The 26,126-nt window shown below is 44.2% G+C and overlaps 2 protein-coding genes and 3 non-coding genes across 6 annotated transcripts in view; all 5 read right to left on the reverse strand.

Moving 5' to 3' along the window:
• Positions 1–19,922, reverse strand: part of irf2bp2a (interferon regulatory factor 2 binding protein 2a) — a 43,531-nt gene extending 23,609 nt beyond the window's left edge. For both annotated transcript variants that reach the window (XM_034681627.1, XM_034681626.1), the window contains exon 1: positions 19,575–19,922. The gene's annotated coding sequence lies outside the window, so the exon portion shown is untranslated. The remainder of the gene's footprint in view (positions 1–19,574) is intronic.
• A 1,817-nt stretch (positions 19,923–21,739) lies between these two features.
• tomm20a (translocase of outer mitochondrial membrane 20) lies at positions 21,740–26,119 on the reverse strand. Its single transcript, XM_034682512.1, has 5 exons — positions 25,921–26,119; positions 24,409–24,458; positions 24,230–24,311; positions 23,415–23,557; positions 21,740–22,213 (listed from the first exon to the last, which is right to left on the reverse strand). Exons 1-5 carry the CDS (start codon positions 26,042–26,044, stop codon positions 22,169–22,171), a joined length of 444 nt encoding a protein of 147 aa, XP_034538403.1. The 5' UTR covers positions 26,045–26,119; the 3' UTR covers positions 21,740–22,168.
• On the reverse strand, positions 23,251–23,385 carry LOC117812166. Its single transcript, XR_004631152.1, has one exon. It is a non-coding gene; the product is annotated as a small nucleolar RNA SNORA14 (small nucleolar RNA).
• LOC117812165 lies at positions 23,822–23,956 on the reverse strand. Its single transcript, XR_004631151.1, has one exon. It is a non-coding gene; the product is annotated as a small nucleolar RNA SNORA14 (small nucleolar RNA).
• LOC117812167 lies at positions 24,792–24,926 on the reverse strand. The gene has a single exon (XR_004631153.1). It is a non-coding gene; the product is annotated as a small nucleolar RNA SNORA14 (small nucleolar RNA).
• Positions 26,120–26,126: the final 7 nt, after the last annotated feature.

The raw sequence follows: 26,126 nt of genomic DNA on the forward strand, positions 1-26,126 counted from the left end.
ACTGGACGGGCTGGTGAAGAAGGGCGGCTCAGTCCTGGACCCTGTGGAGGTGGTGGCTGACAGGAGAGTTGTTGCCAAGCTGTTGTTGTCAACTCAATTCAATTTTGCTTTATTGGCATGAACAAAGACATGTTATTGCCAAAGCACATAGTGCTTCCTATATATATTCTTGTTGAAATTCTTGTACTGTGCACCTTCTTGTTTGCTGCTGTAACTCCATGAATTTCCCCGTTGTGGGATGCATAAAGGAGTATCTTATCTTACCTTATTCCATTCTATTCAAAACAGGCCACGCCCCTTAATCCTCCCTCCCTTTAACCCTTAACCTGCTGTAAACAGGTGAGTTGTTTATAAATTCAGCCGTACAGTTGTCATGAAGAGAGAAATGAGCTATAGAGACCCAAACTGTTTTTGTACCAGGCTGTTAACATGTTTATTTCTGCTGTAACATTTTAACATGGGGCTCTATGGGGACTTATTCTTCTTTGAAGCCAACCTCTGGTGGCAACTTATGGTATTGCAGTTTTCTTTTTGGCATTATTTCTGAAGCCTGAAGAAAAACTATTTCTGTCTACTACATAGCTATTCTTTTCTAGACATAAATACTTGGATTATACCGCTCAGGGTATTCTCTGTCCACCACATTTGACTTCCGTCCACTAAAATGAAATACAGATCGCCTGAATCCGTGTGAGTGCAGCATTAATTGGCTTCTCACACTCGAGTGAAACTTCCAAAATATGAGCTGCTGGGCCTGAGTGAGCGCTCTAAAATGCTAATTGGTTAAACTAAATGCAAATCAAGGTGTGACTGGGTTCTATCTGCTTACATATTATGAATAATTGAAGCATATTGTGGGGGGATGTAATGCCTTCTTTTATTTGCAGAGTCACGCCCGTGCTTTCTGATATGCTGATGAGTCTCCCCTTGAGTAATTGAGCCGTGCTTTAGAAAATCAGCGCGGGCCTAATGGTGCATTGTCTGGAGGATGATCAAAAGGCAGCCGAGATGAGGATGAGATGTTCTCTGATGATCTGCAGATGACACTGATAATGAGGCTCTTGAAGGAGTTTTTTAATGATGGGGACGTTTCAGTCACGAGGCCGCCGCAGAGGGCGATCGAATTTCATGTCCAGATTCTCCTCTCAAGTCTGGATCTGATGAGGATTTCTCTGAGTGAGGGAGGGAGATGTCCTCTGCAGCTCTGTCCTTCATCTCCCTCCCCCTCCCCCTCTTTGACCCTTAACCCCTAACCATTACAGCTCACTCCAGACTGAGCCCTGTACCCCCCTCTGTCTCTCGCCCCTCTTGCTGGAGGGTTTCTAAATCAGGAACATCTGACATGCTCGCCACCTACTCATGTGTCTCTCTGTGACCTCGATCCACCCTCTTACATTGGAATATTGTAAACACTAATCTCCCTATTATACTTTATAGCAGTTCCATGTTCAAACACAACCTGTGACCACATGTACGCAGGAATAGAGCCAACAGAAGACGGACAGCTGCAGTTCAAAGCTTGCAGCAGCTGTGATCCATTGTCTATGCGGGAGCTGACTGACATTTGAAGCCAGCGATGGCTGCCTTTAAACGCTTCTATTCTTTCCCTCGCCTTGCCTCTTCCCGCTCCCTCGAATCCGTCCCTCTTTGTCCTCCGCCGCTGAGCACTTCTCATTCCTGTGATGTTTCTGGGATCGCTGAGGTCTGCCTAGACACCGCAGTGTCTCAGATTCTCACACAGTAACCGGGGAAGCATAGAATATGCTCCTTATTTGCCTCCCACAGGGGGCAGACACTCAATCCAACCTCTTCACTGTCAGAAGGCTTGCAGATATACTTGGCAAGCTGTGTTTTGCCCCCCTTGCCTTGCCTCACTCTCAGTGTGTGTATGTATGTATCTTTCAAGCCCTTCATTTCCCAGAAAGGAGCCAAGGATTTATGAGTGCATGAGCCGCCGCGAGCGACATCTCCAGAGAAGGATGAGTGTTTCCTGCAAACAGTCGGGAGGGGAGGTGAGGGAGGCGGTGTGTGTGTGGGTGGACAGCTCCCATAGAAACACTATCCAGCAACACTTGAAGAGCGTCATCAAGGGGAGGTGTGTGTGTGTGCATGTGTGTGTGTGTGTGCATGGAGGGGGCGTCTTTCTGAGAAAAAGCCCATGAGGCCTGCAGACCTGTGATTGACAGTTACCTCTGCTGATTACAGCCCCTCAGGGACACACTCACGACGACAGCTGCTGCTTCAAACTCACCCTGAACTGTTGCTAACTTCAGGCTCGCTAAATATGTCCAAACCTGGGCTGTCAAGCTCAGACATCAAATCCTTCCCCCGCCTTTGTGACGAGAAACTCTGCAGAAAGCGTTGCTCAACCGTCCTGCTTGAGTGCTTTTTTGCACAAGTACACAAACCCTCCATCATCATCGTCATCTTTCTGCCTTATCCTCCACAATCAGCTGCAGACGTGAGGAGTCACAGTGACTTCATGGTGAGTTGTGTAAGAACCCGGGGCGAGGCTTGACAGCCGAGCCATGTGAGACAAACGAAAACTGCTGATGAGACGAAAAGAGAGCCAGTGCTTCTGGAGGCATGCAGATTCAAAAACCCCCCAGCATAAGTCAGATGTCAGAGAGGACAGACGGGGGTGTGGGCTCTCCGGGGCGGCGTGGACAGAGCGTGGTAAAGAGATAGATATGGAGGGGGCAGCGGGAGGTTCGGGGGGGAGGTATCTATTCCAGTAGAGAGAGAAAGGTCACAGTGTAAGCTGATAAAGGCAGGAGGCAGAGCTCGGGGCTGCTTCCAGGCCAGCCAGTCAGCTGACGCCTGCAGCTGTGTTTGGAACGTCAATATGAGCCTTGTTCAGCAGCCCCCTCCCTCCCTCCCTCTCCCACTCACTCGGCATCCCCCTCTCCCCCCCTCCTCCCCCTCTTCTCCCCTCACGCTGTTTCCTTTTTTTTTCTCCAGCTCTGATTTATGAAAGTAGGGCATGTGCCCATAACTGCTGCATCAAGGCACATGGCTGAGCCTCCAGAGGCTCTAACACTCTGTTTACATCAGCCCAGACAACTGCACCGCATTGCACAATCGCCACAGGCAGCTCTGTTATATAAAGACGACCACGTTGGCTCCATTGTTTTTGTTTTTCCTCTCTCTCGCCCTCCTGCATGTAATTCCTGAACTGTACAAATTAGGGCAGACGAGATGTGTTCTGATCTTTGACACCTCACCTAACTCAGCCTTCGGACAGGGACCGAACATGTCGGCCGTGCGTCAGGTTTCACATTCCCAGGCTGAGAATTTATCAAGCATATTTGGACTGAGCGGCTTGGGCGCGCTCCAGGAGCTTCAATAGCTGTTTTGTTTCTGTGGAGTTTGTTGTTTTCCTGCTATTTTGTGTTCTGTTGTGCAGAGTTTCAGAGGCTTTGTGTCAGAGGGTTATTGTGGAGAAGTACTGGAGCATGAGAACATTATTACAAAGCGAGCGACAGACACTCCGATTCCATCAGCGAGTGTGAAACTAAGAGCGTGCATGGTCGTCTGGGGATGACAATCGGTCTCCGGTGTAGCACCGAGGCGCTTCGTGAACAGTTTCCATGACAACAAATCAGACTGCTCATATGGGAGAAGAGACAAAGATGAGTTCTTAATGAGCGAGAACAAAAGCGTTTGAGCCAGAAGCCGAACAACAGTGATACGACAGTAATTCTGCAGCATCACGTCTGATTTGGAGATTGGGTGGAGATGATTCACGGGACAGAGAGAGAGAGAGAGAGAGAGTGGGTGAGCGGGTCAAAGAGGAGGACAGATAGTAAGAAGAACAGTTTGTCATGCTTTCGTTTTAGTCATCCGACACACAGATGGGGGTTTGTGGGTGTAACCCGTCTTTAAAAGAAAGCTGAAAAACAAGACCAGCTGCTGCTATCACAAACCGTAGAGTCTATAAACTTCAGAGATTACAGGCCACGTTCCCACAGTGCAACCGTGAGACCTCAAACTGCTGAAGCAGGAGGGCCAGAGCTGCAGGTCCCCGAGGGTCCACTAGAGGCTGGGGCCAGAAGTGAGTCAGTCCACATAGAGCCCCATGTTACAATGTTACAGCAGGAATAAACATGTTTACAGACTGGAAGGGAATGGATAAAGAGAACAGACTGGAATGCTTCTGATTGACCAAATAACAACAGTGATTCATTTGATTCAGAAAACTAAAGGCTGGCACACATTACAGGATTCTTCAGACCTTCACACATTTAGAGACCACACACTCGATGACAACAAAAGACAGATCGCACAAGATCTCTCTCTTCTGATCTCAAAGTGTGTGGTGTGCACGACAGAGCATACCACACACTAACCCATTCTTCAGCAGAGTATCATGTTCTTCACGCTCAGTATTCCAAATCTCGCGTAGTAAAACGTGACTTCGGTGTAAACAAACATTTCGGTCCCACTCTTCTCTTTGTCCGTCCTGTTGTAGGTTTTGCACTAAACGTTATATAAACATTCATGCTGTTGCCACAAATCAACCAGTTGGTCTTCCATTTCAGAGGTCATTCAGAGACTTTCGTTTTCCCCGGCGCCATGTTTTTGTCTGTTTTCACTTCCTCTTCCGTCAGTCAGCTGAGTCAGCTCACGTCTTGATTGGCTTTTGCTCCGGTACACGTGACATGACACACTCCTCGGAGCATCCCGCACACTACAGGATTTCTAGTCGCAAATATTAAACATGTTCATTATTTACGATCTCTCCTTCTGAGCAGTGCCGGTTCTAGACCAATTTTACTGGGGGGGGCCAGGCTGGGGCCAAGGGTGTTGTCAGAGGGACACATTCAACCCTGACAAAAGAGACTGAGAAGGGCGAGGACCGGCGGAGAACAAACTGGCAAAACATCAGTGCATCCCTTTATACTGGACATATATACTACTGTGTACTAGATCAACATGCAGACTGACAGCAGCTGTTTGACTGTTTACACTCAACATGAGTCCCTTAGCGCTCTAAGGGACTGGAACCAAGTGCCACACGCCTGTAACATCATCACGTAACTAAAGCTTTTTTTATTGTATAATATTATTTTGGTGTGGAGGGAGGGCCAGTTTTACAGGGGCACTGGCCCCTGTTGGCCCCTCCCCAGAACCGCCACTCTTTCTGAGGCCTTCCGAGCGGCTCCGACTGGACAGAATCACTCTTAACACGCCCCACACCACAAGAGTATCAGACACCATGTCGTTTGCAAACATCAGACAATCAGGCCTTTGCTGGCTTTGAGCGTAAGGAGGAGATCAGGACAAAAATCAGCCCGATTATCCTGTAGTGTGTACCTGACTTAACTGAGTGGATTCGATCACATGTCCCCTCTGCCTGTTGACACTGTGGTAAAAACTCTCTCTATAGCTCATTTCTCTATTCATGACAAGAGCGGTAGAATTAGGGGCGTGGCCTCTTTGTGTGACAGGTGGGAGCTGCTAGCTGTTGTTGCCTTCACTAATTCAGTCCCTGGGCCGTGTTTGTGGTGTTGGAGCCTTTTTGGAGATTTGTTTGTGTAAATATCTGATGAATAATCTGTCTGTAGGAAGCAGAATGTGAACTTTCTGCTTCAAAAAGGCAGCTCTAAAACCGACAGATGATGTGATAGTGCCTGCATCCATTATTCAAACCGTCTATGCAGCTCAACTCGATGTTTTCCAGTTTTTCTTTCTACTTGTGAGTCATTCCAGGTGGTGTGCCCTCAGTGTGAGAGCCAGGTCAGTGTAGCTGGGCCTGTGTGCTCTCCGTTCTGCACTCATTACTCTAATTTCTCTCCATGAAAGGAATTATCAAAGATGCCCTGCTGCTGTTTAGTATGGAGCACATCGCTTACGTTGCTGGCACGGCTTACGCTGTTTGTGTGCCTTTTACAGAGAGCAGAGAAGCTTTGTGATGCTCCCAAGTATTAATATTCTCTGGCAGGAAGGCGCAGAGAGAGATAAAAAACATCTTATTTTTCAAACCGGAGCTCTAACCCAAATAAACACTCTTTCTTTCTTTTTTTTTTTTTTTACCCTCAGAGATATTTTCCCCCTCATGCTTCTTCGTCTTTGTTGCTCGCTGGCTTTGTAGACGTCCTCGTATCCTCGCCCTCCCCTCCTCCTCCTCCTCTCTACGCCCACGCTCCTCTCCTCCACTCTCATAACTCAGCTGTTACTTGGCAACGTGGTCCCAGCTGGACCCAGCATCAGCTACGATTCCATGGCAACAGGATGCACACACGCAGGCACGGTAAACATGTTGGTTTTTTTATAGAAGGCTGAGCTACATGTGCGAGAGAAACCCACATGTGTTCGACGCTGTGATATCCAACAAAAGAGGAGCGCCCGGATTCATCGACGTGGGAGTGATTTTATACATTATTATCCTGCTGCATCTTTACAACTGTGTCAGAAAAGGATGTGAAATAATGTTAAAGAATAAAGGATTTATACGCTGAGTCCTGATTGGACGATATCCTGAATGGCTGCATCCATCCAGCCGCTAATACGTTCTGTTTCTGACCCTCTGTGAGTCACGTCCTTCATCTCCATACATTAAAATCCCTCAGAGCGTTGAGTGTGCGTTTCTGGGAAACAAACCTCTCCTCCACGCTCCGGGTAACACTGCATCTGTAGTCATAGCAACCCGATCCATCATCTGCAGGGGGATCAATTGATTCATTATTAAGCGAGGCGCAGCCCTCCTTCTCTGCTTCCAGTTCACGTCTCCTTACTCTGCCTCCCAGCATCCATTATTGACATCTGAAGCCTGCCCACTCACCGAGCTGAAGAATAGAGGGCTGTCGAGTCTCCCTCGTGGAAATATATTTCAGGTTCTACATTTTCTCTGAAAAACATCGTGTTTGTCGACCCGATTGAGACGCACAAGAAGGATTGAAAACACGGTTTGTAAAAGATGCACATCAGTTTGTGAAGACTGATATAAGAGCTGCATGATATACAGTGCAATAAAGAACCTGAGCTCATTACCTCAACTCAAATACCCCTGATGACCCCAAAATGGATCCAAGCAGACGTTATTTCACCACCAAAGTGGCTCCAATAAATCTAGTCAATAATCACTAACTTAGCTGCGATTGTTGGGATACGAAAATGCCTGATTGAATGGATCCAGTTAAATGTTCCTCATGTGTCACTGACAAAGAGAGTGTTCTGTTTTTATGCCCCTAAACGCTCTGAAGTCTCTAAATATTAAAACAGTGTTTTTAAAAGAAAATTTAAGACTGACCTTTTTAATATGGCTTTGAATTCAGAGTCATTTATTTTTAGGCCTGGACTGAAAAAACACTATCATTACTGTTATTACCTTTGTTTTAAAATTAGAATATTTAAAAATAAATTCTATCTTATTTTATTTTTCTAAGCCTATATATTGATTTTTATTTTAATTTTATTGTAATGATTTTATTTTAATATTTTTGGTATTTTTCTGATTTTATTGTTCTGATTTTTTTTATTTTCTTTCTCCTGATGTTATTTTATTGATCTTATTGTACCAATATTTAAAATCTTATTTTTTCTGGTATTTATCAGATTTTATTTTAATGATTTTATTTCATGGTATTGTATTTTCTGGCATTAATCTGATTTTATTTAATGGGTTTTATTTTATATTATTTTATTTTGTGTTGTTTATCTGCTCTTATTTTATTTATTTTATTGTAACGATTTTATTTTATGGTTTTTACTTTATTTTATTTTTCTGATATTTATCTGATATTACTTATTTATTTTATTGTAATGATTATATTCTATTTTTTACATATTAAATAGAGAAAATAAACAAATACAAAAATGCCCAATAAAGTCACATTTTTCAGCAGCTTTAGAAATATTTAGCCGCAATGCAAGACGCAATATTTTTAGGGTTTTCCGTGCAACATACTCCACATTGATTGTGAACGACGGGGAGAAATGCCTTCATAAAGGAGAGATATTAAAGCACAGTTATGAAACCTTCTGATGTAAATACAACGCTGCATCGTGAGGACATCAGGGGGTCTGCCCGAGTCTGAGCTTCACCTGAATCCATCAAAGTGGAGTAAAAACGTGGCCGATAAACTCAAGTCTTTCTCTGATTCATCGTGATGAATTCAGACTGAAGGTTTTTAATGTGCAGCCACCTGCACAGAGTGTTCTATGCATCTGTAAAACTGAGCTGGTGTTCAGGTCTGTACTGTACTAACTGTGTAAGACTGCAACCTGCATTGCAGTCCTAACAGATAATCAACCTTAGAATCATTCAAGGCCGTCTCTACACGTGGGAGGACTTGTGGGAGAGGTGGAGGAGTAAGGGCGTGTGTGTCTTTGTTGTACAGACAGGATGAATTAACATTAGCTCGGGCTGAAACAAAAGAGAGGGATGAATGTAACGCGACACACAGAGCCTGTTCAAAACAGCGCTTTCTGGAGCAGGGCGTTCATAGCTGCAGGGGAAGACACACTTTGATGATATCACCCCCTATTCCAGGCTGTCCTCCATCATGAGGCTGCACACCTAAGCAGAGCCTGGAGGCACGGGGATGGGCGGGGAGCTCCGGTTACTCAGAGGGGGGAAAAAAAAGGGAAGACAAATGTGTATTATTGGAAAATGTGTGCTAAATGGATGATGTCAGCTGTGGCACTTTGACATTTTAATGTCATCTCTGAGGGAATTACATCATTAGTCCTCTTTCCTGGCCTGGCTGGATGCTGGGAAACCTCCTAATGGATGTCAACAAGCCGTCCCTGTGGAAGATCGGAGGATGGAGGGATGGTGGAGGGATGGTGGAGGGATGGAGGTGGAGGAGAGGGGGGCTGCTTTTACTGAGATATCCTCTGAGCCATGTGAGAGCGAGGCCTCACACTGAGCGTCATCCGGACTAAAAGCCTACCGTGCATTTCCCCTCACGAGATTAACTCAATCTGCGTCTCCATCTTTATCAGGCGGAGAGCGATCCTCTCGTCTGCTGACCCCGAGTGACCCGCCATGTAGCCACCTCGCCGTGGACTTGTTTGTTAATTGTTCGGTGCGGTTATAATTACAGGAGCACATTGAGTTGGCAGCGTGCGTCTCCACAACGATTGTGCTTCTTTTAATTTGAAAAGCTGTCACTGCAGCCGAGGCGTCAGCGGCTGCAGCATCCAATAATTGATTCATTAATCATCTAAGTCCATTAAATTCAAATCAAGGCCGGGAATGCAGAGACTAAAACTTATCTGTATGATTGACTCTCTTGACTGTGAAATAAATTATGGAGTGAAACACCTCAAACTAGATAAGGTATCAAAAAAAGCCTTTTATATGCTAATGAAAGCAGAGCGGCGGTTTGGAAGCCAACATAACAAGTCGCTCATATTTTAGGCAATAACATCGAATCATCACAGCGGCTGCAAATAGACTCCAAACAAACATGGAGGGAGATCAAGGCTTGAGTGGAAAATAGGTCAGATGCTGGATATTCATGGAGCTCAGATGACTCTCAAAGCGAAAACAGTTTCTGTGAAATCACATGACACCGAGATAAATCGGCGGAGGAGAGGAATCTGACAAAACGAGTGCAGGAGGGACGGAGCGGTGGAACGGGATCTGAGGTGATCAGACGGAGAGTAAAATAACAACGGGTCTTTTCAATAACTCGTCATGATGATGAATTCAGCTTCATGGTGGATCACCTCCGCCTTCCAGAGGATTTGGCGATGAGTGAAAAAGATGAAGGCTGAGAGGCTTAGGTTAGCCGAACAATCAGGAATGAGGCCGCGACAGAGAATCATGTTTCCAGACGGACACAATAAGAGCGTGAGAGTCAGATGTTAGCGTGCGACGCGGCTCTGTTGAGGACTTCCATTTGAGAGTTGTAGCCCGGCTCTGACTCTGAGCGTGTAATCCCCCCCGTCCCCCCCGCTCATTCAGAGGAGCAGATTTGATGTGACAAATCCAGGCCCCCGATGACAAATAAGGCAGGAATTTGCAGCGATAAGTAGCACTCACTTTATTGAGAGGATATCTGTGTCACTCAGTTTCAGCTTTCTCCTGTTGAGAAGTGAATCAACAATCGCAGCGTGACCCGGAAGGACCCGTGACCGGCCCCTCTGATCACGCTGTGAAACATCACCTTTAACGGATGAAGGAGGCTCGTCGCTTTGAAAGGAGCTCTCTGTCCTGTGTGAGAAGTCAAGAAGTTACTGTACACACACACACACACAGGCTGAAGACGGTTACATAAACAATGAGCGGTGTGAAAGAGTCCTGCATGCACAGACTCATAAAAATAGTGTGCATGAATGAATAACATGAAGCGAGGGGGGCAGATAAGCTCCCCCCCCCTTATGTGCTCGCCTCAGATTCAAATTTAGCTCTGCGTAGGGAATTGATGAGACACAGAGCTCAAAGCCAAAGTCTTCAAAGACCGCGGTTACACAAGATGCAAGGCGTCAAACCCACTTTGTAGTTCCCGGGTGAACGAGTGGGCCGTAGCTGCCGAGCTGCGCGGGGCGATACGGCGGCTGAGCTCTGCAGGGCCAAGAAAATGTGATAAAACAGGAAAGTTACACCAAGGTTACGCCGTGTGTGAAAAAGTCTCTTTTTTTTGGGAGATGATCGTAGAGCGAGGGGGAGCCGGGGTTGCTCTATCATGTTTCAAGGTGAAGGTCCCCTTTATCGCTGCCATAAAACACAGCAGGTGTGGGAGAGAGCGGGGGACGCTGCCGAGGGAGAGCGAGGGGAGATAAGGAGAGAAAGAAAGAGGCTGACGGTAAAATAACGTCAGTCGACGGTTTCATCACGCCGAGCACAAAGAGAGGGGAGCGTCGGAGGGGCGGTTTGATGTTCGGGGATTTACAGAGGTTTGGTTTCTTGCCAAAAGTTAGGAGGAGAATATCGCAACATGTTCAAACTACCTGCTCCTCACATGATGAAGATCCAGGGACCCTTCAGGTTCACGTGTTCAGAGCTTCATATGAAAGGTTCTGTTATAGCTCAGTAATAATCATAAAACAGATTCACACTGTTAGATTTACAAAGTTCACTAACAGGGTACATTTGTAAGTTTGGGGGTCTGCAAAAGGACGTCAACATGTACAGTTTGTGTACTTAAAGCAACATACACACCATAAAGGAAGCAACTTATACAAAGGTCAAAATGCACGTCTCACAACTTCAAATCAAGACAGATCCATCTCTGATCCACAGCTCCGGATCTGATAGGTTTCTATTCAAGTCAATGTGTTAACTTCCACTGGATCCGCTCCGTTGCGTTCCGGCTGCGTCTCTGATCCGGCAGGTCAGAGTCCTCCGGATCAGATACACTAGACTTCTATATGTTGCCGGATGCCGGAGCACGACGCATCAATCTCAACAGAGCAGATGGAGCGGGACAGGAAGTCAGGTTTCACCAAAACAAAATGAAAACATCCGGTTAATTTTCAGAATAAAACACTCTGTGTTATCACCAGATCGTATTTCACTTAACTACAACAACAAACCAAAGTCATGATGAGCGGAGCCAGGCCTGGAGTCAACAGGTCAGAGGTTTTCAGAGGACCAGAAAGACAACATGGATGAGAAACCTCGGTCACGTGACTCCAGCTGTCCGGCTGTCCTGCTCCGTGCTGCGTTCAGCGGATCTGGTTGAAGTCCCGGGTTAAAGTGGACTCATAAAAGAGATGATCCCGCCTCTTATTGCACATTTATTTTCCATATTTCATCACTCACACTTTGTTTAAAGTGATGAAATCTCCTTTTGTGTTCATAGCACGTAGCGCTTAATGCTAGTATTGAAACCTCTTTGGAATGCAACATTAGCTCCATTTCCTCTGTTTGTTATGATGTGTAAATGTTGATTTCAGATGTGTTTAGTGTTATTTAAAAGTGCATTTAAATCGGCGTATCTTTGCACATGCAAGTTAAATATTATTCTTGCCTTTTGCGCAGAAAGAGACAACAAAACATAATTTTCTGATCTTTTCTGAACACCTTTTAGTGCTCTTGTTTCATCAGCTGCTCATGTATTTGTGTAATTTAGTGCTAAATCATAAAGACATGGATATTAACTTCATAATCACCAGATCGTATTTCACTTAACTACAACAAACCGTCATGATGAGCGGAGCCAGGCCTGGAGTCAACAGGTCAGAGGTTTTCAGAGGACCAGAAAGACAAAATGGATGACGAGAGGAGGAAGAGAGTCCGTATGGGACTCAAACTACACGGTCTACTCCTTTATCCAACATCAACAGGAGGACAGCATCTTGACCTGACACCAGGAGTATCTACTGTTCCGTATTTAGACCCCTCTCAAAGCTGCCGTGTCAGTCCCTTCAGGGTGAGGACGGACTGAGCACAGACACCCTCTCCTGCTCGCCAAATATGAAGCTTCAGCAGGCAGGAGTTAGCTTAGCTTAGCTTAGCATAACGACTTTGGTGTGGTTTTGTGGTGAAACTACTTCTGAAAACTGAAACCAGCTTCTGATTTCCGAGATTCAACCTGACTCTGATTATTATTATTATTAATAAAGCTCCTGTGAGGAACTTTCTTCTCTCTTTTCTGACCTCATCCTGCAGATCTCAGGGGTCAGAGAATCTCCTCCTGCTGTCTTTGAACGGGTCGATGTTTCACTCATCACGTAAAAATGTAAACAGGGATGTTTCTTGAAGTTGCTGTTAGTCACCTTATCTGACACCTACCGCCCTGCGGTGAATACAGGTGTTAAATAATCACCCACAAAGAGGAAGTCTTGGCACTGAAGGTCTTCTGTGTTTTTTGGGGCTCAGAGAAGCATCAGTGTTAATTTCATAACCATTAAAAACCAGAGATGTAAGGATATATCACAAGACGGTAAAAAATCGATACAAATAAGGGTGGATTAAAATCAATTCAACAACATTTGTATCAGGATATTATTTTGAAACAGTAGAAGGCGCTATCTGCATTATACTCCGCTTCTTCATCATCATGAAGTCTCTTGCGCTGCTCTCTCGTCACTCGCTGAGTGGAGGTGATTCAAGTTTAAAGCATGTTTCAGAATCAGGTGACTGAAGGTTTTGCTCACAGCGGAGACGCTCAGCTGAGTGACAGGTCTCCACGAGCGCTTTTTTTCTCCGCCGCCGGACTGATTCTGACCCGGCTGCGCTCCCGGCTGACACCTGACCGCGTTTAAATGTTTATTTTTCTCAGTAAGAACGAGAAAACTGGACACTGTGAGTCTGAAATCTGATCCTGTTCGGTTGTCCTGTTGCAGTAAATCCACATGTTGTAGTCTGAGTCTTCACTCTATGAACATGCGTCCACAGAGATGATTTATAAGCTGCTCCTCAAGTTGATATTCAGCGTGTTAACATTTTGAACGCCTCAATATGATCCTAGCTGTTTAATACTGTCAGTAATATACACTGTCAGGAAGGAACATTTGATTCAGGGGGCAAAACACTCACTTGTCATTATGTTTTTGAATGTGGAAAACGTCACTTTCTTTAATGATTAAATGATAATTGATCGTTAACATTTTCAAAGATCGATTGAAGAGAAAACTTGAAATTAACATCCCTAATTTAAAGAGATTGACCTTATTAGTTTTAATATTTAATACTTTCATTTGGGAATCGTTCACTTTCCATTTCTTGATAATTGTTCTGAAATTTTCCAACAAGGTATTTTTTTATGGTCATTTTAGTTTTGGAAAAAAAGTGTGCAGCGGTTTTATTTGAGTTACAACACACCTTAAAAATGAAAAAGGATTACTTTGTTTATAAAGGAATATAAGAGAAGAAATGAAGAGTTCATTTGGAAAAACAGATAACTCCATTTTTTATACATTTGCAAAATACATTTCTTTTTTATATAGATTCCTGATAAAGTTACATTTTCAAGATATCTCTGATTAGTAGTCATTTTGACTTAGTCAAAGCCACCCAGCCTCAGTTGATTGATAATACCAAAAACTAGTATTTGAAAAAATATGTTTTTTAAAACATTTTTTTTATTTTTCAAAAGTGAGTTAACTGTTTTTGCAAATGAACTTTTCAAATATATATTGCAACTGTCCATATCTGAGAATTAAAATAAAATAATAGTTATTTAAATTTTGAGTTCAATCCAGTTTTCTTGAAAATCGTTAGAGAATCGTGAGTCGTCACTTAAAAATGTAAACAAGGCTGTTTGTTGAAGTCGCTGTTAGTCACCTCATCTGACACCAACCACACAGGCATTAAAATAATCACCCAGAAAGAGGAAGTCTTATCACTAAAGGTCTTGTGTGTTTTTTGTTGTCACAAAGAAGAAGCATCAGTGTTAATTTCATAACCATTAAAAACTCCTTACTGCAGCTTTAACCTAAAACATTACGTTTGCAGCAACAAGCTATTTGTGGAGGACTGCTACATTCTTGCAGAGGCCCCACATTCCCCAGAGCACCACCGTGGTTGTTGTAGCTCGTACAGTCCCCCCCGCCCGCCCCCCCTCCCAGCTTCCTGTGCAGCAGCATGGCCGCTCAACCCTTCCTTTCTCTTCCCCGTTCTGAGCTCGGTCAAGCTCCAGCTCCCTTCACCCTGGCGCTCCAAATACATTATTTACACTCCCCTCCCCTCCCTTCAGCTCGGCTCAAAAGAATCAGGGCAGAGGGAAATAACACCACTGTATAACCCTCCTCCTCCTCCTCCTCCTCCTCCTCCTCCTCCTCTTCCTCCTCTTCCACACACACACTGAACGGCTCAGCCCTCCCCTCCACCAGCACCACCCCACCTGCTCGCTCTTTCTCTCACTCTGCGGGATGAAAATACAGCGCAGGACCGGCTGCGACAATGGGGAACTCTGTGAGGCCCCGGCTCTCCATTAATCCCCTCTGACATGCCTCCCGAGGGCAGGGATTTGCTACAAGTCAATGCAGGAGACCTACAGTATGCAAAACAAGCCTGTCTGACTCTCTCATGGTTTTCAAAGCCACTGCACTGCCTGTGTGTGTGTGTGTGTGTGTGTGTGCGTGTGTGTGTGTGTGTGTGTGTGTGTGTGTATGTGTGTGTGTGTGTGTGTGTGTGTGAGACAGGAAGGCAGATCAGAGAGAGAGAGAGGAGGAGGAGGAGGAGGAGGGGAGAGAAATAACTGTGCACACAGTCTGCTTAGTTAACCCCTTCCTCACCCTCCTGCTCCGTGTCACTTCCTTCTTCCAGTTTCACTCCTGGCCTACATCACACACACATCACGTTGATGACAGACGACGGAGCTGAACACGATTGTTTTGTGTTTTCATGACGAATCCACCTCCAGGTTTGTCACCAGACCGGGTTATAAAAAGCAGCCGACACAAACAGGAGTTCTGGGGTCATGTGATGCACTTACTCCTCTCAGGGCGGAGTGCTGCTATTGAATTTCCGCCTTATCAGGGATCTAGTGATGAGGAGATAGATAGGTGGAGGCTTGGGGGCAGGGTGGAGGGTGGAGGGTGGAGGGGGAGGATGACATTAGAGAGAAGCAGTCAGGGTGGTTGAGTGCTGGGGGGGGGGGGGCTGTCCACACCCTGCAGCTCACACACACAGAGAATGTAAACAACCGGGCTGAGCCTGCACATGGAGGAGGGGAGGAGAGGAATCAGGATCCGGTTTCAGTCTCTGCTTATAGACGAGGTATCATCCTCTATATCTTTATAATGTACAACCGGAAGCAGAGTCCACTTAAGGACAGAGATCAGTCCTCATCGTCTGACTGCAAACCTTCTACCTGCTCCAACCTGAGCCTCTGAACCATTCAAGGTTTTATGTCGTACTGAAATGTTATTTCATGGAACAGGAGGAAACAGTGCACAGAAATGATTGCAGTTTGTCTCAGAGGAGGACTTTGCATCTGCAGATCTTTGTGTATAGGTATTTGAATCAGTGTGAGGAAGGAGAAATGGCATCTGGTAGTTTTAAATTGTTAGATTTGATTGCAATTTACAACAAAACCAGATTAAAACAAACAGCTTCCTGCTCCAATGTGAGCCCCTGAACCATTCAAGGTTTTTTCTGTTGTACTGAAATCTTATTTCATGCAGCTGCTTCTACAACAGGAGGAAATATTGAACAAAATATATCTCCCAGAAGGACTCAGTATCTGCAGATCTTTGTATCTAGGTTTTTGAATCAGTGTGAGGAAGAAAAAATGGCGTCCGATAGTCATTGCATGTTGGATTTGATTGCAATTTACAACAAAACAAGCTAAAAACAAAGAGCTTCATGCTCCAGCGTCGGCCCCTGAACCACTACAGGTTTTATGTTGTACTGAAATGTTATTTCATGCAGCTGCTTCTGCAACAGGAGGAAATATTGCGCAAAAAATATTGCAGTTTGTCTCAGAGGAGGACTTTGCATCTGCAGACTTTGTATCAGGGTTTTTGAATCAGTCAGGGAGGAAAAATGGCGTCTGGTAGTCTTTACTTGTTAAATTTGATTATAATTTACAACAAATCAGCTAAAAACAAACAGCTTCATGCTCCAGTGTCGGCTTCTGAACCACTACAGGTTTTATTTTGTACTAATAATATTATTTTCTGCAACAGGAGGAAATATTGCACAAAAATGATTGCAGTTTGTCTCAGAGGAGGACTCAGTATCTGCAGATCTTTATGTTTAGGTTTTTGAATCAGTGAGGGAGGAAAAATGGCGTCTGGTAATCTTTGTATGTGAGTTTTGATTGCAATGTTTGCTCCAACGTCGGCCTCTGAACCACTAAATGTTTTATTTTGTACTAATAATAATATTTCATGCAGCTGCTTCTGCTTCAACTGTGAAATATTGAGTGTCTGAAAACGTTTCTGTCTCCAGACTCGATTCTAAAATGAGTATTTCACCTGACTTTAATTATTTCAGGTGTAAAAAGTCGATATTTGGCCCGTGCCGTGTTACTGTACATAATGTCAGTGTGTTATGCTCGCTCGATGCACCGAGGCAGAGCAGCAGCAGCAGGAGATGAATCACTATGAGGAGAGAGCTGCAGAGAAATGGAAAAACAGATGACAGTCAGGCATTGCCCCACAGAGGAAGAGAAATCCACCAGGATTTGTAGCCTGCTTTAGATTCACGTGATTGGCTCCACTGCTGCCTCCACCCCCCACCCTCTCTCTCTCTCTCTCTCTTTCCACCCATCCTCAGACCCTTTGAGATGGAAAAATGGGTCATCTGTGTGGAAGTTAATACTCTGAGCACGTACAGTGCTGCTTTATTTTAAGGACGTGCCTTGGAAATGTTTCTCCCCCCTCTCTCTGCCTCACTGCTGAGTGACACGAGGAGGCGCGGGGCGAATAATACGCCATGTTGCTGCCATGTTGCTGCCGTGCACACAAGTGGCGGTGCAGAGGAGAGCTGCGGACGCGTACAGTACGCTGTGGCACCGAGGCCTCTGTGGACGCCCGGTGATCACACAGAGAGAGCGACGTGAAGCTGCCATAGAAACCACAGACAACAGAGTTATTTCTGGCTCCTTTAACCTCCCAAACACAGCTGCTGCCCTGCCTGCGTGTGGATGGCGCTCGCCTTACAGAGCAGCAGCCTTCACATTCAGACTGCGAGGTAATTACAGCGTGGTCATAAACATGTTACAAAGACCTCCGCCTGCTGCCTCTCTACGCCTCACCCTGGACGTGAACGTGGCCTTCAGTAACACTCCATCTCCTGCACCTGTAACGAAGGAATGGCGTGCGTCTGTCAGCGTGAGCACGTTAGAAGAAAGCAGCACAAAGTGTTAGAATCACTCCTCCCGAGCACATGGTCTCTGTGCTGCAGGCACGGCCATTGTTATTGCTGTCAACAGGAGCCGCTCTGCTCCATTCAGACGTCCTTCAGTGGAGCGGCGCGGCAGCCTGGAGCAACACTCCCCCCTGCTGCACGAGAGGAGCCACTCCCCTGCGCGTCCTCTCCTCTCCTGCATGCTCCATCAGAGACGAAGAGCTGACTCATAATCCATTCACACACAGTCACACAGAGCCCAGCACATGCAGGAGACGGACGGGACACTACAGGAAGGGAAGCAGGCGCCTCAATGGGTTGTGTTTTCATGGTTCGGGTGAAAACTAAACATTGCTGAGTCATGCAGAAACAGGCCTTCCCCAAATCTGCTAATTCATGCACCTGCTCCTAAACGTCAGCACTCACAGGTCACACCAAAACACTCAGTCACATCCAGCTCTGTCATTACGTGCTCATAACTCATCCACTTCACATTCATTAAACCGGATCCATGTTTACACTGAGTACTGAATGTTCAGAGAGGCTGCCAACGACTTATGACTCAGCAACAATTATCACCAACACCTTCAGGGAGGAGCTTTACACCACTCATTTAACACTTCAGACAAACGCTCTCAACATGCAGGCCTGCTGCTCGTACCTACAGTCTCTAAAAGTAGTATGGGAGGTAGAGCCTTCAGTTATCAGGCCCCTCTCCTTTGCAATCATCTAGCAGTCAGGGTCCTGGAGGCAGACACCCTCTACTTAGAGCTGGCTCAGGCTTGGACCAGCTCTTAGTTATGCTGCTATAGGCTTAGACTGACACACTGGGATCCTGTCTTTCCCTCTCTCTCCTCTCTCTGCCTGTCTCTCACTTTAACTCTTCCTGTCCCATTAAAGTTACTAACCATAGACCTTTCTGGAGTCCCTGAGCTCCCTTGTCTCGTAGGTTCCTCTGGATCTCTGCTGTAGATTCCTTTTTTGGGTCTGTCATTCATCCTTTCTTTTCTTTCTTTCATTCCTTCCTTCTTTCTCTTGTATTCCTTTCATTCCTTCCTTGTTTTTCTCTTAGTTCCTTTCATTCTTTTCTCTCTTTGTTCTTTCCATGTTTCTTCATCATTTATGTCTCCTTTTCTAATCCCGTCCTTTCCTTCTGTCATTGTTTTACCATTTATTCTCCTCTTTTTCTTTCTTCTGGTCTCCCTCTCTTTTCTCTTTTCATAGATCTTTCTGGAGTCCCTGAGCTCCCTTGTCTCGTAGGTTCCTCTGGATCTCTGCTGCTGTGGACGTGCCAGACTCCAGCTGCTACAACTACTACTATCCGTCTCACAATATAGCACCATCTCAAACAGCTGAGTCTCTTCATGCTAACAGGCTAACTGTTGTGTTGCTCATAATGATACCTGCCTGTCCGTCTGCTTCTATGGTGTCATCTTTGATGAATGGCCTTCGTCTTTGTTTTACTGCCCTCTACTGGTCTGGTGGTGTAGTGCATTTACTTGATTTTTCTCCATATGTCACTGGCCTGATTTGCACAATCTACCCGGGACTTCAGCCCGCGGTCAAAACGCAGACAACAATGAAGGCACAGGAACCTTTTTGTTCAGGGGGCTAAAAGACCCCGGAACTCTTGGTTGAAATGCACCTTAATGTGTAAATAAATGACTAAATTAATAATCATATCAGAATAAATAAACAAAAATATCAACTATAAATCATATTGATCCTAATTAAGATGTTAAAACTAATAACAGCTGAATTCAAAGCGGAAGTGAAGGAGTTAATGTGAAGCAGGTGCAGGCTAGCAGCAGCTAGCTCAAGTTAGCCCACGGCTACAACACTTAAAATAGTTTTTTAACACACCGAAAAGCTAACTTACCTTTTTTATTCTTCTTGGTCAGTCAGTCCCTCCATCTTTAAATCCTCCTTGTCGTCCTGTCTGTCCTCCATGTTTGGAATAAAAGCTCCTCTAGCTGTGTTAGCATCCTTGGTGCTGTTAGCATCGTGATAGCAGCCTCCTGTCCCTGTTTCTGATCCATAACGAATTTAAATCTCTCCATAATCCTCCGGTTAGCTCGAGCTCACATGAACACATAATATTAAATCACTAAATCAACTTAAAATCATGTAACCGCGTTACAGGGACAGTTAAAGTGTGAGTTGTCAACTCATTGATTGAGCCTAGGAATCACATCGCGTAGCCGTTAAGTTCAACGAGCGTCAACTGCGTGCTTCAACGTCATGACGTCATTAGTAAACATCGCCTATTTCATACCATAAACAGTCATAAAAGTACAGATAATACATAACAAAACACAACAAATCTTTATTAAATTGTAAACATAATAGTTAAGTAATACAGAAAATTATTTTAATTGTTTATAATGTAAAAAAAAATATTTTTCTACAAAATCAGATTTTAAAAATGTGAGAATAAAACGATTTGTATAAATTAATTAAGTATATAATAGCTATGTAGATATTTAGGCTGCTTAATCCTTTACATATTTACATATATCTTAATATCACTGTATTAAATGTATTTTTATTTATTAATTGACTTTTTTTTTAAAATTCAAATTGGAATACTTTAATATTTTGTGCTTATTTCTCTCATCATTTTTCTATATTATCTTCTTTAACGTGTTAATATGCATGTGCAATATCCCTGTCACTTCAACATCCTGTATATAATACCTTCATTCCCAGTGCTTTTGTACAAAGCGAACTGTAACTATTCTGATTTTATGTATATCCTTATTATTAATCCAATTTATATTATTTCATTTGTATTTATATCTTATTTTATTCCTTCTTTCTATTCATATTTTGACTTTTTCTGCAACAACTGAATTCCCCCCGGGATAAATAAAGAATGTCTGTTTCTGATTAATGCAAAAATTGAACTTTTTGTTGTTGTTTTTATATGTAAAAGGAAGTATGTGAAGTCTGTATTATATATGGGTTTTTGTTGAATGTATGAAACTTGAACAAGGTTCCTCCTGCTCCCCTCTGCTGTGCTGGGACTCAGGGAGCTTTCCCTGCTTTCCTCCCTTTACATGGTCCCTGTCCAGTCCAGTAACCTGGCGTTATGGAAAAGGCCTGTTTTTCCCTTTCTGGTGGCACGCAGTCAGAGCTGCTCTGGTATCCCTCAGTGACCCCTCCTCTCTCCCCCGGTCTGCAGGGGACACAGAGCTTGGCCGGCAGAGGAGAGTTTATTTACGGAGAAGCTGCCAGCGGTGCTCTCTGTGGAGGGGTCTTAACCTGTTCCTCCCCTCAGAGCCAGCTGCACAGCACAGCACAGCTCCAGCCTGACCTCCATCACAGTCTGGTATTTCTCTCCCCTGCCTCCCCAAAGGACACATTAACAACGATTCACTTCTTCTGCACACACACACTCACACACACAGGGGGCCAGACAACTCTGCAGGCCTTCTGACAGACTTCTCTGCTGAAGTAAAGACTGCAGCCTGAGCACATGAGTTCATGGAAAATGGAACAGTGTCTGCCTTTCAGTCCACACTCCTCATTTCTGGGCCAGCGTTCAATTTTCATTTTTCACTCCTAATGTACAAAACTATTTTCCTGTGCTCTGGTTTCCTGGAAACCTCGAGGCCCCGGCTGCTCTGACCGGAGGGCTCTCTGAAAAAAACTGCTGCAGACGGGATAAAAATAATTACAGCTCTGTTTGTCGTCCAAGAGACACTTTAAGGAAACGAATCGCTTCACTTTCCTCTCCTGCACGCACAATAACACCATTCACACAGACGGCAGGCTCTATGTGGGCTCATGTGTTCTCCCGTTTTATTACACAGCATGAAGGACGCATTAATACATCCAAGGTCATGACTCACGCTGCTTTTACTCTTACATTGAACATACCTGAGCGAGCACCAGTCACATGACCTCCCTCTCTCTCTCTGGCACAGATATGAGAAGTTAGATTCCTCACGCTCTGAATTCAGCTCCATGAAATGCCTCCTGCTGCATTTCTCCCGTGTTCTACTACTGCCATCTACTGGAGAACAGAGACTCAGCAGCATGGAGAGTGTTTTCAGCTTTTTATTGTTTGATTTTACACACAAAAAAATACATCCAGATAAAAATACTGGTATATAAAAATAAGATTTAAGTGACACTGCCACGTAGAAATCAGGAAATTAGACGAAGAAGAAGAAGAAGAGCTCAGAGCGTGCACAGCTGCTCTGCAACATTCAACACTTATTTACTACCTTTGTTTAAAGCACTCTTTAGAAGCATGATGAGACATAATCAGAGGGAAATAAATAATCGAATAGAGATGATAAATCATAGAGGTGGAATGTGTTCCTCCAGATTCGTAGCTCGATGTCTTCAACGTCAGAGTGCGGCAACGGCAGGAAGGGACGATGTGCAAAGATGGAGCCGTGTCGTGATCATAATGCTCTCACGCGTCACGGCGTCAGAGTCTGAATCCCTTTAAGAGTCTCTCGCTCATTCAACGTCGTCCTCCGTTAGAGCTTGTGCGCTGACGATTCGCTGAAAGAACAAGAGAACGTCCGATTTTTAAAAAATGCAGCAATGAGAGAGCAGCTTTGTTTTAAAGATCACACACGAGGAACATCATGGACATGTTGTACATTAGCTCTGACCTCGTCTAAGTCGCTCTGCTTCAACAGAGACTCACAATTACTGTCTTAAAACCACAGAAGAAGATGCAAAAGAGCCGAAAATTAATACAAAAAGGTGAATTTATGAAGTGTATTTGATTAGCAGGCAAACTTTCTGCAGATTGTGACATACATTTTGTCAATGTGTGAGTTTAGGAACCAGAATGACTCAGATTGTATTACTATAAGCCTGAAATGTTGGTCCCATGTTGTGTCTATGCTGCAGTTCAGCCTCCCTCCACAAGTCGGAGCTGCAGATCTGGTTATATCTGCTGTCATGACACTCTAAAGCTCTACCACCTGGATGTAAAGGAGCACAGGTGACAGGTGTGGTTTGTCGATGAGGAACCAGCACAGACATGTGGACTGAAGGCTGGAGGCTTAGCTCTACAAACCACTCTGTCATTGTTTACCTGCAGACTCTGTGATCCTGCTTTTAGCCGTATTAAATAAACTGTATGTGTACTCTATATCAGGGGTTCCCAAACTTTTCAGCCCGAGACCCCCAAAATACAGGTGCCAAAGACTCGTGACCCCCACTGTCCCTCAAGTGATTTAATGTGGCTTCATTTAGCTGGTCTGCAGAAAATGACCCTACCTTTATGAGCATGTGTCTGTGTTTCCTGTGCCATTATGAATGAACCTGCTGCTACTGATGCTTTAGATAATTAACTCTTCACTAACTCTAAACTTAGGAGTCATCTGGCAACAAAGAAAGGCAGAAAACTCATTACATTTTCTATTTACAAGGTTTTATTTCAAGTTTAGCTACTGTTTGTGTCCATATTTTTTACCATAATGGGTCAAATGTACTATTTTTAGAGAACTTTTTCTGGAAGACATCTCACAACCCCCCAGGAGGTCCCAACCCACACTTTGGGTTCTATATGAACCCAGTGTTGATGTTTCTGTCTTAGAGGTGAAATAACCAAGAGCTACTGACACTCAGCTCTCAGCTTTGGAAAGTTCTAAGATTCCTCTCGCATCCTTTCTTGTCCCAGAGACCACAGAGAGTAACCGGGGGGTTTATAAAGGATGCTGTGAGACATTAGAGGAGGGGACACACTCACCTGGCTAATGCTGGGCAGTTTGGTGAGGAGCATTTGGAAAACTGGAGGCGGCAGCGTCTGCTGGAGGACCTGCAGCAGCTGCTGAGGCTGACCGCACACGGCGATCGCGTTGGTCAGGTGGTCCACGCCTCTCTCGAACTCGCCTGAGTGAGGAGGAAGATCAGGTTTAGAGAACTGTTCATCAAACATGTTTATATTCTCCTCTTTTATACATGCACTCATTGAAGAGCAGAACTTGTGTTGTTGCTTTTAAACGTTTCATGTAACTCAGATTAAAGCTCCAGTAAGGAGTTTTCATGTGTTGATTCTGGCGCCTGTCCTCGAGTCACTGCAGATCATCCTTTCTTTCCAAAGTTGTTGTTGTTTTGTCATTTCATTCTTGCTCTATATGAACCCAGTGTTGGTGTTTCTGTCTTAGAGGTGAAATAACCGAGAGCTACTGACACTCAGCTCTCAGCTTTGGAAAGTTCTAAGATTCCTCTCGCATCCTTTCTTGTCCCAGAGACCACAGAGAGTAACCGGGGGGTTTATAAAGGATGCTGTGAGACTACAAACAAACAATGCTAACGATACATCCATTATTCCAACAGTTTGAATGGAACAAGATGACAGAGTTGTTGTAGCTATGCTAGTATGCTAGTTAGATATAATATACGTATGGATAAGAATAGTCTAGACCTGCTCTGTTTGTTAAAGCATCCTAATTTGTGAATCTCTAAGCTGGCTCCCTTTAACGTCACATTTTAAATAACTGTCCCACATTATTAACCTGTTATATATCCATAACATCTGTAGTTTAAATCCTGGTCACTCACCTTGAGACAGCAGCTCCTCTCCGATCTGGATTTCATCCAGGAAGAATTTCTGCACGGCCTCTGCGTCCTTCAGGTCCGGGAGCTTCAGAGTCGACAGATACAAAGAGTCAAAGTTACACACAACGACTCCTCATGAAGACACACAGAGACAAATCTGAGGCTGATGAAGATTCTCTTACCTTTCCCAGTCCAGCACTCCCAACACCTGACACATTCTGCTTTCTTCTGCCTGCAAAACAAAGTGACTTCAGTCAGAGCTGCTGGAGGTTTCTGCCTGATAAAGGAAGTTTGTCCTTGCCACTGTAACTTGCTAAATGCTGCAAAGTGCTCTGCTCATGGTGGATTAAGATGAGATCAGACTGAGTCCTGTCTGGAAGATGGGACTGGATCTGATCCAGTCTTGATGTTGGGTCTTTGTTAATAATAGAGCATAGTGTACGGTCTAGACCTGCTCTGTTTGGAAAGAGTCTGAGGAGGACATTTGTTGTGATTTGACTCTTTATAAATAAAGATTGGTTGATTGTCATTTCATTCTTGCTCTATATGAACCCAGTGTTGGTGTTTCTGTCTTAGAGGTGAAATAACCGAGAGCTACTGACACTCAGCTCTCAGCTTTGGAAAGTTCTAAGATTCCTCTCGCACCCTTTCTTGTCCCAGAGACCACAGAGAGTAACCGGGGGGTTTATAAAGGATGCTGTGAGACAACAAACAAACAATGCTAACTCTACATCCATTATAACAACACTTTGAATGGACCAAGATGACAGAGTTGATGTAGCTATGCTAGTTGGATATGATATACATATGGATATGATCAAGATACTCTACTTTCATTAAGTTTGCTCTAAACCTCATTTTTAATCACGTTCTTTAATAGAAGTTTGTTCCAGAAGTCTTCACAAGTGTTTTTTCTCCACTTCAATTTAACCATCAACTGGCACTCATGCTTTCTCATGTTATTTTGAATTGTATCGTGTTAATATTTAACCTTTCAGTTATTTATTTGCATAAAAGGGAACAGCTTTCAGGTGCCCTCAGGTGGTTATACAACATTACAACCATGTGCTTGTTAAGAATGGAAAAAATACACATTTAAAATAAGATACAGTCACATGAGAGATTTGATTATTTTCTGTTATTAACCGATTATTTGAATATTTGATAATCACGACCCTTACCTAAAAATAAAGTTTGTCAAAGTTTAGAAAACAAGAATTAGCTGAGCTAAAAAAAATCATGTAAGGCTAGTAATTTAACTCTACACACAAGCTGCATTAAAAACTACATTTTTAACATATTCACTGAGTAAACTACAGACTGACGTCACAGAACGTGTCTTCAATCATGTAACACTTTGCTACAAAAAACAAAGTTAGATAAATGTGACTGAAGTCTTTTCAGTGATTAATTTCAAGATAATAAATATCTCTGTTTATTGAGACTTTAACACGTGATCCTCTGACTGAGGCCTTCATTAATTAAAGATAATAATAAATATTAAACCTCTGTATTTTGACTTTAGCATGTGATCCTCTGACTGAGGCCTTCATTAATTAAATATAATAAATATTAAATCTCTGTATTTTGACTCTAACATGTGGTACTGTGTCTGAGGCCTTCATGTCCTTCCTCGTTCCTCTCTGCTCATTAACTAAACTTCTTCTTCGTGGGTTTAAATCTTTAACACTCACGTTCTCGGAGCTTCTCTTTGAACCTCGGGTCGCTTCTCCTCTTCCGGTCGAAGTAAACACAGTAAGCGATGACAGCAGCTCCACACAGCCCGGCCAGCACCGCGCTGGTCCTCCCGCTCACCATCTCTGGACCTTCACATGAGGAGGACGGCTAGCAGCGAGGGTTAGCTTGATGCTACGGAAGTGAGGACAGGACGTTTTTAAAA

The sequence above is a fragment of the Notolabrus celidotus genome, chromosome 4 (genome assembly GCF_009762535.1).
Source record: "Notolabrus celidotus isolate fNotCel1 chromosome 4, fNotCel1.pri, whole genome shotgun sequence".
NCBI lineage: Eukaryota > Metazoa > Chordata > Actinopteri > Labriformes > Labridae > Notolabrus > Notolabrus celidotus.

Coding starts and splice junctions, on each gene's coding strand:
- tomm20a (XM_034682512.1), bottom strand. CDS start 26,044: ATGGTGAGCGGGAGGACCAGCGCGGTGCTGGCCGGGCTGTGTGGAGCT. Junction 24,459..25,920: donor CAAAGAGAAGCTCCGAGAAC/GTGAGTGTTAAA, acceptor TTTGTTTTGCAG/GCAGAAGAAAGCAGAATGTG. Junction 22,214..23,414: donor AACTGCCCAGCATTAGCCAG/GTGAGTGTGTCC, acceptor TTGTTCTTTCAG/CGAATCGTCAGCGCACAAGC.